Genomic DNA, 16,709 nt, shown 5'->3' on the forward strand with positions numbered 1-16,709 from the left:
ATGACACACATGAGAAGTAGACAGAAGTCCTGTGGCAGGAGCAGTGGCTGCATTACTCCTTACACTGAGTGTGATCCCTTTACAACCATTAAGATAGCTCAAGCAAATCAGGCTATCAAGCCCAACTTCGGTACTGAACACTGGGAGAAGCTGGCAGAGGAGAAGCCAGCATGACACCCGCCTCACACATCCATAGAGGCTGGGCTGGAGCTGCTGCAGCAGGGAGGCTGAAGAACTGGCAAAGGGCACCTCTGCCCTCCTTGAGTGGCTGTGAGGCACGGCAAAGGCTACTTGGCATCGCTTTCAGTGTTTTGGCTCATGCAAGGAGCAGCCCCAGCAAGTCCTGAAGAAGCTGTGCTCAGGCTTCCTCTGCAGGGGAACACCACACAAGGAGGGCAGGAGCTGGAGGGTGGCTGAGAGTTCTGCATATCTGCATGGGGAAGGAGTGGCTGCAACTCTGGGTGTGAAAAGGACAACTAGAAGCAGCTAAGGTGAGAACATGCTGTGAAGACAGCAGAACTGGTCTGTGATCCTACTTTTCTCTCAGAAAATGAAACCAATTCTTGCAGGTTCCAGTATTATTTTCTCAGCTGCCAGTACTTGAGCTGATAGCCTTTAAGCTGTGAGCTTGGACAAGTCATTTCATATTAAAGGAGAGCTTTGACAACTCCAGCATTAACATCACAGATCTCAGGTCAGGAGTTCACTGCCTTTATTTACCAGGACATGCATTGTAGGCACTGATCCCTGATGCTCACCTGCACAGCAGCCATTCTCCTGCACAGCAACAAGCCCTGCTGCTGCCAGGTGAAATTCAGAGCATGCAGGGCATGTGCTCCTGGGCTGAGTCACTGCTTTCTGTTAGAAAATGCTCAAGTCATGATCCCTAAATCATCATTATACATACAGCTTGATTTTGGTTGTATGCAGACATTGCATAGTTGAGGATCAGCTCCTGCAGAAGGCCTGGGGCTGTGGTACCAGCGCTGTTGCAGCAGATCAAGTGACAGTAGCAAACAAGAAGATCTGCAGAAGAGGCATGACTTTCAAGGTGGAAAGGTCAGCAAGCACAGCCTAGGATAACAACCAAAAAGGCCTGTTAAAGGTGACATTTGAATCAAATTGCTTTAAAGCAAGCCCAGAAGTCAGAAAAAAACATATTTGAATATCGAGTACAATACCAACAAGAACCAGATTCAGAGCTGGCTAGAAGCAATTTATGCTGGTTTGTGTCAGTGCCTTACTGTGCTGTTCTTCATTCTACACTTCACAGGAAAAGCATGTTTACCTACAGAAACCAAGGAATCTGATGTGAGCCTTTAGCCTTCCTTCACATACACATGGCATCAGGTCCATGAATAAGGGCTCTAACATTTCAACTTGCTTCTAAAAATAATTGGGAATTAAGAATCCTTATCCTGTACCTTGGCTAGTACTTGTGAAGTATGTCCAATGGAATGACTCAAATAGTCAAAGTCTGCTCATGAGAGTAGGTTTAAGAAAAAAAAAAAGGAGACAGGAAGTCGCCATAAGCTCTCAAAGTCTGAAAAAATTAATCACCAGATTTTGGGGGAAGAAAATACCTTAACAAATGACTAAACAACCATCTTAATCTGAATAACTTAGTTCTCTTCATTCCCCATGCCAGTACTCCCAGTGAAATTTCAGACTCAGCACTGACACAAGCAAACTTGTGCTATCTTTGTAACACCAAAACCCACAGAAGCAGCCACATTAAACCCAACTGAGAAAAAGGGTAAGCACCTTGGCAATATTTTAAAAACAATATAACCCCCAGACAAAGATTATGCATTAAACTAAGAAAATAATCTAATTGCACACAGTAACCTGCTAATAGTGCATGTCTGAAGCAGAGACACTCTATTTCCTTTCTCCCCAGAAGAGCAGCATCATGCACTGCATGTTCACTATTTCCTTGGGTTTTTACCCAAGGTAAGAATTTAGGCCAGAAGATTTGCACTCTGCACCACGTGCCATGTGAAGCTTGGGTTACTCCTGCTGGCAAAGCATCAGAAGCTATTTCCATCCCCTCTGACTGAAACTTATCCTTACCTCAGCTGCAGCCAGTGATGTCACCTCCATCAGGTTGACCGCTCGGAAAGCAAACACAGCGGCTGCCAGCACTGCAAGAAAAGGCCCAAGAGTTGAGTTGCTGACCTGCTAGTTGGTGGTTTGCACTAATCTTGGGGTAAAATACCAATTCTCATTGCTTTAGAGCAATCACTTTGATTCTGAGGAATAGCACAGAGTGGATGGCTGGGTTTGAGTTTCTTTGGTCACTCTTTAAAAGGGGTAGAAAAAACCTGTTAGGAAGGTCTGAGTGGAAATGCTTAAGCTAACTGGCTTTGCATTAAAAGGGACAAGGTGATGTGCAGGCAGTTAATTGCTAAGCTAATCACTGAAATTTATTTAAATAACATCACTTTAATAGTAAACACTTTATAACAGTAAAATATGTGTTCATTTCTTTTGCACTACCTTATAAAATTCTCTCTCTCTACATCGCTGCCTTGTCAGGACAAATGGACCTGAAGCATTTTCTCCTCTATGCACCTACTTTGCAGTTACGAGCTGACCCAACTGAAGATAGGTGTTTTCTTCAGAACCCCCCCATCTTAAACCTTACATACATCTTAGGACACACACCTTTATAAAAAAAAAAAAGAAAAAAAGGTACAAAACTTTCAAAGTCTCTTAAAAGATAGGACTTGGAAAGAAGAAATCCAGCAAAATCAGGGGAACTCCCAATTGCTGCAAGCAGCCTGCTTGCAGTAAGTGTGGAAGATGAATCTTGTGTTTTGTGAGAGGTGATGGATTCGTTTCTTTTTACCATAAAGCTGGGAGGACACTCCATGTGCTGTTCAGAGAGCACTGAGCGTTTCAAGTGCTGTCACTAAATTCAAACTACCTCACATATTTCTGTTAGAGATGTGGCATTGGTGCCACTGGAGGCATCCTGAAGTCATCCTCTTGAACATGTACCCAGCTTTCAGTGTTCAAAGAGCAGCTGCTTCTCCTTGTCACAGAATGCATAGAGCTAACATGTCTTTGCCTTACAGCACCTGGACTTGACACATTCTGCACAAAGCTTCTCTTACCAGCAAGAATCTCTAGGGAGTTGTAGCCCAGGATCCTGTCCCACAGGAGCAAGAGCTGGTCTGTAGCTAAATACCCAGAAAACGCTCGCACCATCCATTTAAATGAGATCCTTAGCCTGCAGACAGGGGAGAAACAATAGTCACTGCATTGCTGCCTCCTGTAACCATCAGGCAGATCCTCTAGAAAGAGTATTTAATTATTTTGCTACATTTCTCCTCCAGGAAGCACAGCCACTTTCTCCAGCTGCAGCACTAATCAGCATTACCTTTGCCACAGTTATCAGAAAACTAAGGAGCATCTCATTTGACAAAGTACTGATATCAGTAAAACATCCTGACCAAACAATTACACCAGAGGGATCCTCAGCTACTCTTACCCAAGCTTCTACCTGCTCTAGTGGGTATCAATTACTACAGGAAGATGGTCAGATTCTGTTGCACTTGGTAACTATGAGCACACTGCAGAACAACAGCCTCTTGTTTTCCCTCTCCTTCCAGTAGCTTCTAGTGACCTAACATACCTGTGTGCCTTCTGTACCCAGGAAATAAGTCACTGAGTTCCATTAGATCTGACCTGAAGAACTGAATCTCAGCTGAACAATGCAGCACTTCTCAGGGAGCAGCTCTCTTTTTCACACACCACACATGAAATGCGCAAAGCACACACAGGTAGCTCCAGCTGCCTCTCAAGGAAAAGTGGCAGACTGAGGTTTGCACTTTTGAGGCTTTTCCCCATCTTTCCAATGAAATGATCACAGAACAGCCTTTTCAGAGTCAGGGCTCTGCGCTGCCCTAGCAGCATAGCAGAAAGAAGCACTCACGGCTGTGCTCCGATCTCCCGCAGGTGATAGAAGAGCTGAGGCAGGTGGGTCTGCAGGAGGGTCTCAAACAGCAAGCACAAGGACACAATGCCCTGAAGAAACAAGAGAACACCTTGAATACCAGCACTGGTGCTCTCAGGCCTGAGAAAACACTATCTGCCTAGAAGTGTGAGTGGCCTACTTCAGAGATTTCCACTTTGAAATAGGTCTCAGCTGCACTAAGAACCAGAGGATGTGAGAAAGCATCTCTCTGATAACTAAAACCAAGCAGCAATAGGGATAACTACCAAAAAAAAAAAGTTACATTGTAAAATTTCTTCTCAAAATTCCCATGAAAATGAGCAAATTCCTGTCTGACCCATTCCACTGGGACTGAGAGCACAGTGCAGAGCCTTGAAATATCAAGGAAATTATTTTCTTTTAACCAGGAAATGTTTTCCAGGAGCACTTTGTGAAGGAGGAATAACAAACAAACAAAAAAAGGTTAATTCTGCAAAAACAGAAGATAAGCCAATTTCTCCAGCTGTCTGATACCAGAGAAAGCTGGTGTTGGGCATAAAGATAAGCAACTGATTTAAATGATGTAAATTCATCTAGCAGTGCTAACAAGCATGTGCTGTCACAAAAAGATACCTGAGGTAAAGAAAGAGGCATTAGCTTAATATCACTGAAACAAGAGCTGTGCATACATAGCTATATTTCAGTCCCCCTGCCCCAGAAAACCCCTGAGTGGGCACTTATATGTCATTAATTAACACAAAAGTCAGGATGCATTTATGTGACTTCTTGAGCTGAGAAATCTATTGCACAGAAGACTTTCCAACCACCCCCCAAGCTCACAAAAGGGGAGCTCCCTTACTCTGACTATTCCATAGCAAAGACTGGCATTGATGTCAAAGCCCGAAACATCCCAACTGGAGTTACCTAAGCATTCCTCCAGGCTTGCCTCTATTTGACTGAAAAGGAGATATTTCAAATCACACAGAAAATCATGGATATCATTGTTCCAAAGAATATCAAGGGAGTGGGTTTTAATTGCTGATGAACTTACAGAGGGATGAGAAGAGATGGAATGAAGTCTGAAGAAAAAACGCACATACATCTCACGGAATATCTGATACAGTTTGGGAGGTTCATGGTACAGAAAACAAAGTGGAGCAACTGGAAGGATAAAAGAGTTGTAATTGACTCAACACTGCAAACTGCCAAAGAGTTCAATGATTAAGGGTAAAAGAATTGTAATTGACAACACTCTAAAACTGCTCAAAGAGTTCAATGATTAAGTGCACGAAGTATGAGGGGAGGAAAAACACAAAAAAGTCATTTCTAGAAGCACAATTTACAAAAACAATCCTTAAGCAATTATTTAGACCAAAGTGTTTTGTAACAGTCTGGTATTTAAGATACAAAGTTAAGAAGGGGAGTACAGCACATAGCAGGTAACAGTTCCATAGGTTTCAAGAACCTCAACTAATTAGAGCCTGCTCACTGGAGCACTGCCTTCAGAAGCATACAAATACATTTTATGGCTTCTCTGGGGTGGGGGGCAATGGCATGGTGAACAGCCCAAGGTTTTGATTCAACCACCTCTAACTTCAACCATCTGCTGTGTCCCTTGGCTAGTGACCATCTCCCAGGTGGTTCCTTAGTTGTAAGACTAGAACAGGTTTGCTGCTTGGAGGTAGGTGTTATGAAAATGAAAATATTCAAACCATAGCTTGTGGTTGCCACAATAACATCACCTAAGGATGAGAGACTGAGAGGCTGAGGAGACCTGTGTATTTCTTGGGAGATCTGAAAAGCAGGGGCATTGGGAGTTGGATCTTCAGAGGTCTTTCAGCCACACTGGTAAAGCAGCAGCTCTCAAACTTGTTTCCAACCTGTGCTTTTGCTCTTTCTGTACAAGTCCAGCATACAGATGAACCTGCTGCATGCATATGGTGCACAAATACAACCAGCTTCCCACTACCCCTGCAGCCATTCCATGCACATTTCACAGTCCTGCACACACTGCTGTGCAGAGTCTTTTGTCTGCCCACTCACCACATCTCTGCACAGCCTTTGGTCTGCCCACCCAACACATACCCTGCTTCCTTGACACCTGCACTCTTTGGGCATGCCAGATCACCTCCCAGCACCCCCAGAGCCTCTGCCCAGAGTCCCCTTCAGGTTTATTTCCACACACTAGGGATGTGACACACCTGCATGCACACAGACATTCACACAGAGGTGTGGCTGCACACCTGTGAGGTCATTTCTACACACATGTGGCAGAGAAGATGTCTTTGCTGCAAACACTGCCACATCTTTCTGAGAGGTGGGTTCCAAGGCAGCTGACATGCTCCCAGCTATGTCTCTAGGCTGGGGTAGGGAAAGCAGAGGCTGCTCCCAGTGTGTTGTTAATGACTGAAGGTAGAGGGGGAAGAGTTGGCAGTCTGCACATGAAGGCCAGGAGGAGAACAGGAGTAGAGCCTGGCAGCTGGCACCCCATGGCTATGTGCATGTGAACATGCCAGTGTGTACAGGATTCACATGAGGACCCACAGCAGCACAGCATGGAAGGCACAGACTGCTCTGCCTGGTGCCACCTACCATGCCCATGGCCTGCAGTTGCACAACTGTGGTGTTGCTGTCCTGCTCTTCAGCTCCATCCTCACCACCACCAGCACATTCTGGGCCCTGGGCTAGAGAGGGCCTGAAGGAAGTAAGAAGCTCCCACACAGCTGGAGAGAGACTCTGCTTTTCTCAAGGGCAGAGTCAGGCCTATGCATCCTGAAAAGTAGTTCCACACAGCAAAAATGGAAGCCTCCAGTGAGTATCTAGGGAAGAGTTTGTAACAAAGCTCTTCATTACTTCAGAGACCTAAGATACCCTCCTCAGGTTCCTGTTATGAATTTTATATGTAAGTAGCCTGACTTTAATGATCATGTGAGGATTAAACTTCATTAAAAGATCTTTAAATCTGCCTGTCCTATGATGCAACAAGCACCTTGGACCAAGCACAGGTTAAAACTAGCAAGCTGTAATAATGAGTCTGACACTGCTGGAGGATGTCTGCACCTTCTTACCTCTGAGACCTGAGGAGATTTTTCTTCTTTTTCCCTAGATATTTGGGCTTTGCTCTGCACAGCAGTCTAGCTCTTCTAACACCTGTCTGAGGCACATGGACACAGCAACACTGTCACATCATTCATGTGTTTGACAGCTCTTTTCATGGGGGGGTCTACCCAAAAGTGAAACATAAAAACCCAAACCATCATCAGACTTTATCCCTGTGTTCATATACACTATGTGAATGTATATTATATTTTGGACTCAGCTTGGCAGGGTGCTGGGCCAGCTCATTTCACCTTGACTATGACCTAGAGAGGTTGGACCAGATGATCCCTGGGGTCCCTTCCAACCTGGCATTCTGTGATTGTGTGTAGCTCATCTGTGAGCTCTCAAAAAAGGAACTCCCACAAGGGAGTGAGCTTTTAAACAGAGTACAAGTCAGCAGAAGCACCCTGGAGTTTTCAGAATGAGTCACACACAAACCCTAGAACACACACACACAAAGCACATACAGCTTTAGACTGCAACATGGTACCAAGCAGCCCTGAGCTCTGCAAAGTTCATGAGTCATACTTACCATACATAGAAAAGCCATGAAAAGGAATTACACCTACAAAACAAAAGTATTTTTGCTTTTGTTCTTTGATATTTCTTTTTATCCATGTAAAAAAACACAACAAAAAAAAACCAACATGAAGTATTTCCCCCTTTAGCTTCTAAATGGTGTACTGCCTGCCACAGGAATGAAATAACTCCTTGTGAGGAGTCTTGGATCTCAGTCTTGTAAATATTAAGTACAGGAATTGTATAACTGACTTCACACAACCAATTACATCTTAAACACATGCTACAGTTCCCAGAGAGCCATATAAAGCCCTGTTTCCATGAAGACATTCTGCATGAGCTTTGCTGGAATCAGAACCTAATTCCAGATAAATGTCATGCTCTGACCATGAGGGAACAGGAGAAAAGGAGGTCAGGACCTCTAGCAGTCTCAGAGAACTTGGTGGCTGCACCATGACAGTTTTCCTCTCCTTCCCAGCTGATCTCAGCTTCCAGTCACTAATTTTCATATAGGACATTACATTTTCATATAGAGCTGCTTTGGGAAGAGGACAGTGCTTCATGGCTACAAAGCTGCAAAGGATGGTGAAGGCAAACATGGAAGAGGGGGAAACAAAAGCATGTGCAGAAGTATGACACTGCTGGAACATGAAGACGCAAAAGACAAGGCCAGATACACAGATTTGATACTGCTGACATAAGGCCTTGAAAGCAAGAACAAAGAACTTAAAAGCAGGGAAAGGATTCAAGAGACAAAGACTGAAGTGGTCAAAATCAGAGCTGAAAAAAAAAAAACATTGGTAACTGAAGTAACAACAGCAGCAATGACATTAAATTATATAGATTAGTTAAGGCTGAATGTTTAAACTACAAACTTTGAAAGGAAGAGCTGTGGTATGGTTTCTTGGGTACTGCAGACATGCAGTCAGCCAGATTGAGCACATCCCATGCAGACCCTCAGTAGTGCACAAGGCTGGAACACAGGTGTGGCACAAGAGCAGCTTTGCCTCCTTCCCACACACAGCCAGCCTTGACACCAGGCTCAGCGTGGCTCTGGAGCAGCTTCAGCCCAGCTTACTCCTTCCAATTAAAGATGCTCACCGAGCAGGAGCAAAACCCTGCCGTGTTTGAGCAAAACCCTTGTCTCTTCCCCGTCTGCCACTAGAGGAGGCAGCAGCACAACTCTTACCGTTCGGAGGGTAGAACACGGCGTATTCCTCCATCCCCAGTTTGCCTGCCAATCATCAAACCACAATTAACATCTGCTCAAGCTGTTAAAAATGTAAAGATTCAAATTATAAAGGTAGGCTCTAAGTGACAGTGAGAAAAAACACAACTAATTACATTGCTGACCACTTGATACTGCCTCAAACAAGCCAGCAGTGCAGCTGCTGATGTCAGGTGTGACACTAAAATGCAGCTACACTGAGAGAGGATGACACAGCCAGAAAGAGGAGGAAGACCCCAGCAGTGCTGGCCCACGGAAATGATACCTGGTGTGTCTGAGGAGCTGTAGACAGATCTTGAAGACAGTGAAGCTCTGTGAGGGCTAAGGGTGAGGGGCTGAGCCTGCCGTGCTGTGGCAGACTGACAGGATGAGGAAGGCATTGAAAAAAATGATGAGATACAAAATATTCAGGGCTTTGTTAAGCCTGCAGCAGAGAGGAAGATGAATGGAACACTTCTGATAGAACAAAAGAAATATTTAAGTACCGTGTTCACTTAATCTCAAAAGATCAAGTGAAGACAATCACTGATAGCACAGACTGATCATACAGCATTTCTCTTCCTTGCAAAATGAAGATGATGTATTAATTAACTGCATTTTAACTACAGCTCTAATAACTACAAATCCACTATTAAAAAAAAAAAAAGTTAAATTTATTTAGAAACACAGAAGTGTTTTAAGCAGAAGTATTTTAGGGACATGGTTTAGTGGTGACCTTGCAGTGATGGGCTGAAGGTTGGACTGGATGATCTTGAAGGTCTCTTCCAACCAAACACAGTCTGTGTGATTCTGTGATAATTAAAACTAATCAAAAGCTGTCATCAAAAGCTGAAATTATTTTAGTTTTAAAAGAATTTTTTTTAAAATCCACTAGAAAATGTAATTACTCATGTGAAGATTTCTAGAATATTCAGATAATCTTGAGCTCTCTCTATGTTCTTTACTCTACACAAGAATTTAGCACAGCAAACCCCTGTCAGATTCAGTGGGATCTGAACTTGGATATTTTCTTCTAGCATGAATTGACTGAATTGAAGAAAAAAATCACTCTACTAATCTCTTGCCCATGAAAATAAACCCCATTATTTTCCCAGTAACAGAAATCAGTTGTTTCATTACACTAAAAACTCCTGTTTTATTTTCCTGTTTTATTTTTCCTCACAATAGTTGGCCTGCAGTTGCCATCTGGAAGGAGTGTTTTTACCACAAAGCTCAGCTCTTGGAAAATTAGCCAAAAATAGGCCCTGCAAGCCTTTTGGATGTGCACCACAGGTTCAGCAGACAGCTAGAGGTCAGCAGCTTCATTCCTCAGATTTGTCTGGGATCAAGCAGGATGTTTCCCACGGTTGTGTTCCTGGGTTGCCAGAGCCCTATGGTCCCACTGCTCTCAGGTGAGCCCTTGGTTTAGGTCAAGAATCAGGTACAGAAATCTCCCTGAACCCACTTAAAGTGAGAGAAAAGACCTGGAAAGGCAACACAGGAGGAAGAAGACAACTAGAAACCAAGCACTGACTCTAGTGACACAAGCAGCAGCAAGAGGAAATCTGTCAGCAGATGTCCTGTGCAAAAGAAGTACTTGGTATGGGGATCACATCTGGCCAAGTATGTGGCATGAGGGAGGAAAGCAGAATGTGGAAGGTAAAAGTACAGGAGAAAAGGAGTGGTTGGATTGCTGAATGATTGAAGGAGGCAGGCAAAAGTAGGGACCACTGGGTAAAGCCAACCAGGTGGGGATCTAAGAAGGAAGGAAACAGAGTCCAGAGGTATGGCATTACAAGTTGGTAGAGAGAAGACAAGTGTACTGAACCAGTAAATGTAAGACTGCTAAGAAGAGCAAGGCTTAGGAGAACACTTAAGGCAAAGGCCATCCAAAAGAAAGCTAACACTCTGGAAGATGCCATGCTTTGAGAAAGATCACTGTAAGCCTGCCTGGTAGAGCTCCACACTCCCAGACCTCCCAACAGAGCCCACAACTCTTCAGCAGCACGTTCTGCTCCTGCCTACAAACCCTGCAGTCATCCCTGATGTGGGATGATTGTCTTAGAGGTCTTTTTGAACCTTAATGATTCTATGTCCCACCACCACAGCTGCTGCATGTGCTGAAGCTGCAGAGGACAAGGCTGGGCACTTCAATTTGTAGCTCTGATGGAGACAGATGTTGTCAAGGTATTATCACATTGTCGTAGCTGTGTGTTCCATCTGTTTTGGTAAAACACTGGAGAACTACACACAGAAAACTGCAACAGTAAGAGAACAAGGCTGCAATCTGGCCTCCAAGTGATCAGCTTTTACACTGCCCTATCAGAATCTGCAGGGGGCAGCAGGATACATGAAGTCTTTAATCCATCTTCTTTTAAATGCAGTCTAGGAGGTGTAGTGAACACCAAGCAAACTCCCACCCTGTGTCACTGCAGCAGCCACAAGACCCCAGAGAGCCCTTTGAACAGAGCCCTTTACCTTGGATGTAGGACTTGGGAGGGGTGGCACTGCTGTAGGTGAAGTGTTCCAGCACGGATGTGTCCCGGGAGAAACAGAGCAGGACCTGCAGAAAGGCAGCAGATAAAGTCAGTGACTGGCTGATCAGAAAAGCAGTGGCATACAGCACCTGTTAGAAAACAGCTAGTAACATTGGGAGCTAGTAGCTCTTGACCTACTTAATTGGCTTTGCTGTTCAAGTTTCCAGGCTCTGATTTTGCGTTCACATTCATCTATGGTCAGCAGAACACCATCTCCAACCTTCCTCTGCCACTCAGCACAGGTTTATCCCTTTCTCCCACACCATTTGTCCCTCTGCATGCAGCTGGGAGCTTTGCTGTGACTGGATTCTTGTTCTGTTCAGTTACTATGACCTGGGAAAATCCTAGCGAGGGACTGAGCGAAGCAACCACTGGCATTTTTCCATGTGTGCTGGGCTAGGAGACTGATCCCTGCAGTTACTGTCCTTCACAGAACGGGAAGGGTTGGAAGGGACCTCTGAAGATCATCTAGTCCAACCCTCCCTGCTACAGTAGGGTCACCATAACTGTAGGTTTAGCTTCCTAAAACCATACGTTTATAAATGATGTAAAAAAAAAAAGTTTATAAACTATATGTTTAACTTCCTTGCAGCTTGACAGAATGCTTGCACAACACTCAGAGTCCTTTCCAAACACACAGACTGTGCTGTCCACCTCACACCCACAGGTTCTGAAATGCATTTTGGAAAATGTATTTGTATTGCTTACTGAACAATTCGGTATTGACAGCAACCGAGAGCAACGTTCAAGAGTGAAAGCATTCCTGGAAAAGAATGAGCAGCAACGAATCTCATCCTACATGCAGTTGTAGGAAGGCAGTCATTAAGCTCTGCCCCTGACAGTGTGCTGTCCTCATGCAGCCCGAGGATGCACCACCAAGGCTGTGCACAAGAGGGCAGAAACCGGGCAGACTTCAACCTTTTCTGCATCCCTTAAACTGCTCTGCTCTCGCAGGTTTTAATGTTGTGCTTGTTTGTTTTAACTGTAGCCAAGGTGTAAAAGGTCAAAGTGGTTTAGGTGACATTTCACTACAGAATTTACTGTGAATAAAAACCAAACGGATTTTTCCCTTCAACTAATTCCTGCAGACATCTTCCAGACATGAGCATTTGTCAAGAGGAAGCAGGCAAACCCCGAACACTGACATCTGGACATCCTTGCTTTTCCTCATTTCTTATGGAAAACAGGTCAGATTTTGAGCCTTCTTCCTCTTCTGAACCTCAAAACTCTCTCAGACACAAACATGTTTTAAAAACGACGAGTTTCTTTATCTCAGTTTAAGCTAAATGTTACCTTTGCACAACAGGCAATCATTCTCCTGGCTGCCAAAACACAGCTGACAATAACAATGCACAGGCAAATGTAATTCTCTGTAGATGTTAACTGAGGTGAAGGAAAACGAAACTAATCTGAAAAGGACATAAATGATGTTCTCTCACAGGGGAAAGAACGTAACCTCCATCTGAAGACCTGGTTTTTAGGAACCAAGCATCCAGTAGCAGTATCTGCAAGGCTTTAGATTAGGACTGCTCATCTTTCCAAGACTCTAGCTCAAACATGCTACAACTGTACCCCAAAACTGCTAGGTGAGGTCCTTTGTGTGGATTCATTATGCAAGATGCAAGACTCAAATTCAAACTGAAGCTCTGGCCTGAAGTAATGCATTGGCCCACTTATTAATTCCTGTAGTATCTCTCTCATTCACAACAGCAGTAATGCTAAAGAAAACAATGACACAAACTCCTTTTAAGGTACAGAAATCTTCAAACTGCTAGATGCTTATCATCAAACATGAAAAGAAAAAACACCGAAATCAAAGGGCACAGAAGAACTCCAAAGCCAAAACTTTCAGCAGAAAGAAATGAGTATATTAAAAGCAACTGTACTCTGTTTCAGTGGTTGTAAAGAAGAAATAAAAACATGGCAACTTTGGGGTAAAGCAAAGATATTAAAGGAAATAACTGGTATGATTTCTCAGTGTTCTCCCCAAAAGGACTGAATGCTGCTAGAGGTACCAATGATCCAAGCAGTTCTTTTCCTGGTTATTTTACACTCAGGTTTCCTGGTTCATCTGCTCAGTAACACAAGGACAAGTGCCACACCCTGCCCAATAACTTGGAAGACTTCGAGGCAGCAGCTAGCCTGGAAAACGTAAACCCAGTAATAATTTACCTGGTTGAAACTGACATTTTCAATAACTATTTTATTTGGGCAACACTTACATCCACTTATCACATGAAATCAATAAATAATAGTCCCTATCAGTGCCTCATGTTGCAGAATTTTTCCAGGGCTGTAGAACAAAAATCCTTTGGCAGCCCTGCATTTGCACATTAGGGCAGAGGAGAAAATTAAAGGAAAATGTATAACTTCCTTATATAAGAGAGTCTGAACAACACCACAAAGTACCAAACAAAACTAGAGCAACTCATAACTGAGTTTGAGAGATTCTTTGCCTCTAAGCCTTGCAGTAAAACCAGTTTTCAAAGATTCTTGGTGGCTCTCCTTTAATCAACTAAGGATAGTTTAGTGATTTTATGCTTTCTGTTCTGTAAATCATCCTTTTAGCTAATAGAGTTTTATAAAAAGTGAAAATGTCCAGCTGTGCTATACATGGAAGAATGACTGACCAGATCTATTTATGATCCTCCTAAAGCAAAAAATCATCCTGGATTCTAGTTCGTTCTTCCTTCAGATTACCACCCTGTGTCCACTGGAGTTGTCAGTTAACGACTAATTAACGTGCCTTAGCAGTTTATGTAGGGAATGAATCAGAAGACAGAATGATTTTTTTTTCCTAGTCTATGTAGGGAATGAAGCAGAAGACAGAAAGAAGACCTCCATGATGAGGAGGTCATGTTACAACAAAGGAAATCATCTTTAACCCTTAAATCGAGAACAACTTGCCCACGGAAATATTGTAGTGAATAAACATCAGTTGTTGTAATTCTGGAGTCACTTCTCAAATTTTAATGTAGAAATAAATTTAAATATAATCTTAATGTTCCAACTATTAAAGTACAAAAGGCACTAACATCATGAGGCTGTAATTTTAACATTTAAGTGTTATTATACTGCAATACTATATGTAGGCATGACTGAATGCTATGTTTAAAGAGCAATACATATTCTTCAGTACAAGAGTGATGGGACTCTGGAATAGATTGCCCAGGGAGGTTGCAGATGCCTCCTCCCTGGGGGTGTTCAAAGCCAGGCTGGATGAGGCCTTGAACAGCCCATGGCAGGGAGTTTGGAGTAGATGACCTCTAAGGTCCTTCCAGCCTAAGCCATTCTATGATTCTTGTATCTCTGTGTACTACACAGCACTGGGGTGAGGTCCTTGCTCAGTTATGTTACTAACAGTTGCACATAGAATCACAGAACTGTTAGGGTTGGGAGGGATCTCAAGGATCATCCAGTTCCACCCCCCCTGCCATGGGCAGGGACACCTCACACTAGATCAGGTTGCTCACAGCCACATCCAGCCTGGCCTTAAAAACCTCCAGGGATGAGGCTTCTACCACCTCCCTGGGCAACCTGTTCCAGTGTCTCACCACCCTCATGAAGAGTTTCTTCCTAACATCCAATCTGAACCTAACCATTTCTATTTTTGTTCTATTTCCCCTAGTCCTATCACTACCTGACACCCTAAAAAGTCCCTCACCACTAAAAGTCCCTCACCATATTGCCATCAAAGGCAACAGAATTTAATTTCACATAGCTCTAAACTGAAAATAAATGAAGCAAGTCTTACCTAGCAGAGGTGACTAATGAAACTGAAAGCACTGTGGACATGGTAAGTGTGCTGCATAACACTGATGTTGACACTGCAATCACTACACATCAGGGAATTCCTAAATGAAATCTTCTGCTTAAGGCATCTGGCAGGCAGCAACCAGGAGAGCTCTTTCTAGATGAGCTGGGCTCCACTGCTGGAAGCAGCTTTGGAGCGGGAGACATCCCAACAGTACCCATCTGCATCCCTGCCTTACTCAGGACCAACTGCTTTCATGCTTACTGCAATAGGCCATTGCAAAGCAGTATCATTATTGTTTTATAAAATGGAACCTTGAGTATAACTCTCAGTTCTTCAGGTCTCTGTTAATCACTGCATTATTGCAAAGATGGAAAGGGAAAGATTGTGTCTGACTTTGTAGTTCCTGGCTTGCTGCAGGGTTTGGGCCCTTCAGAGCATGAGTTCCAGCAGCCAGTCCTGCTGGCTGAGCTGCACAAGACTGTTACCCAAAAGCAATGCAGCAAACAATGCACTGCAGTCCAGGGTCCCTCTGCCTGCACAGGAAACACAAGGCAGTCCTGCTCATCACCTCACAGGAGAGACTTTGTAGCTTTTCTAAGAAAAAACAGTGACATACCTGGTATAAATAATCCTCAAACACAAAATAGTAGTCGTCGTTGCTTGCTGTCAGCTTTACATCCTGTCAGCAGAAGAGACAGCAGTTGAAAGGCAGGAGACATCTCCTCAGTCTGCCTCAGAACCCAAACCTAGTACTGTGGTAGAAGATTCACAACTGAATCACCAGAGAGCTGTAAGTTAAGCAGACACTCCAGATCTGAACATTTAAAAAAGCTTCCTCCACTTGATCAGTAAAGTGTTCAGAACTGACACAGAGCCTCCCCAAGCCAGTTATTACTTCAAATGAAGTCACCATTTCTTTACAACTTAACAGCTCAACTCAAATACCTCACACAAGAGCCAGCACAGGCACAAGGAGAGAGTTTACAATAACAAATTCACATCAGTTCTTCTCACATTCCTTAAAACCAAACCATACAGCATTTCTGTTAAACCCAAGACACAGGTGTGATGAGCACACAAAACACTGAAGCACTCACTTTGTAGATCAGGCTGTCCACTAAAAGGTCGTGCTGAATCACGTTGGACTTGAGCTGCTCATAATACAAGATATCCTAGAATGACAAACAGGAATCATCAGTCTGAGACACAGCTTTAATTCATATTCAAACTAACAAAGACAGTTTTTAGCAGTTGAAAGAAATCAAATCAGAAGCACGTATTCAGCTATAAAACCCCTGCAGGATGTATGAGGTGTTCTATCAAGGTTGATTCTCATTAAGCCCTACAAGATGAAGCAGATATTTGAGACCTTATGAACTGAACCCCACCTTCAGGTAACAAATACAATGAGAATGAAGGAACCAGTAGATCAAAATGTTACCATTTTCACCTGACTCGACTTTTCTTCTCTCTGCCAAAACTTAATGCAACCTTGATTTATAAACTTTTCCTTCTTAAAAACATATTGCATTTTAATATAGACTTGTCTCCAAAAAATTACGTCTGTTTTCAATAACACACCTCCAAACACACTCATCTTTCCCAGGTGAAACAAAGACTACTGCAGGATTACAGTGTCCAGCCCTCTTA

General features: G+C 43.5%; 1 protein-coding gene across 2 annotated transcripts in view; it reads right to left on the reverse strand.

The window, feature by feature from the left end:
* Positions 1-999: 999 nt before the first annotated feature.
* Positions 1,000-16,709, reverse strand: part of TBC1D19 (TBC1 domain family member 19) — a 40,180-nt gene continuing 24,470 nt past the window's right edge. For both annotated transcript variants that reach the window (XM_054383070.1, XM_054383069.1), the window contains 10 exons: positions 16,157-16,231; positions 15,676-15,738; positions 11,244-11,328; positions 8,748-8,792; positions 7,572-7,604; positions 4,992-5,101; positions 3,941-4,032; positions 3,120-3,235; positions 2,074-2,144; positions 1,000-1,074 (listed from right to left, as the gene is read on the reverse strand). In XM_054383070.1, the coding sequence (XP_054239045.1) occupies positions 1,000-1,074; positions 2,074-2,144; positions 3,120-3,235; positions 3,941-4,032; positions 4,992-5,101; positions 7,572-7,604; positions 8,748-8,792; positions 11,244-11,328; positions 15,676-15,738; positions 16,157-16,231 (765 nt within the window). The remainder of the gene's footprint in view (positions 1,075-2,073; positions 2,145-3,119; positions 3,236-3,940; positions 4,033-4,991; positions 5,102-7,571; positions 7,605-8,747; positions 8,793-11,243; positions 11,329-15,675; positions 15,739-16,156; positions 16,232-16,709) is intronic.

Source organism: Indicator indicator, chromosome 8 (assembly GCF_027791375.1).
Source record: "Indicator indicator isolate 239-I01 chromosome 8, UM_Iind_1.1, whole genome shotgun sequence".
NCBI classification, from domain to species: domain Eukaryota; kingdom Metazoa; phylum Chordata; class Aves; order Piciformes; family Indicatoridae; genus Indicator; species Indicator indicator.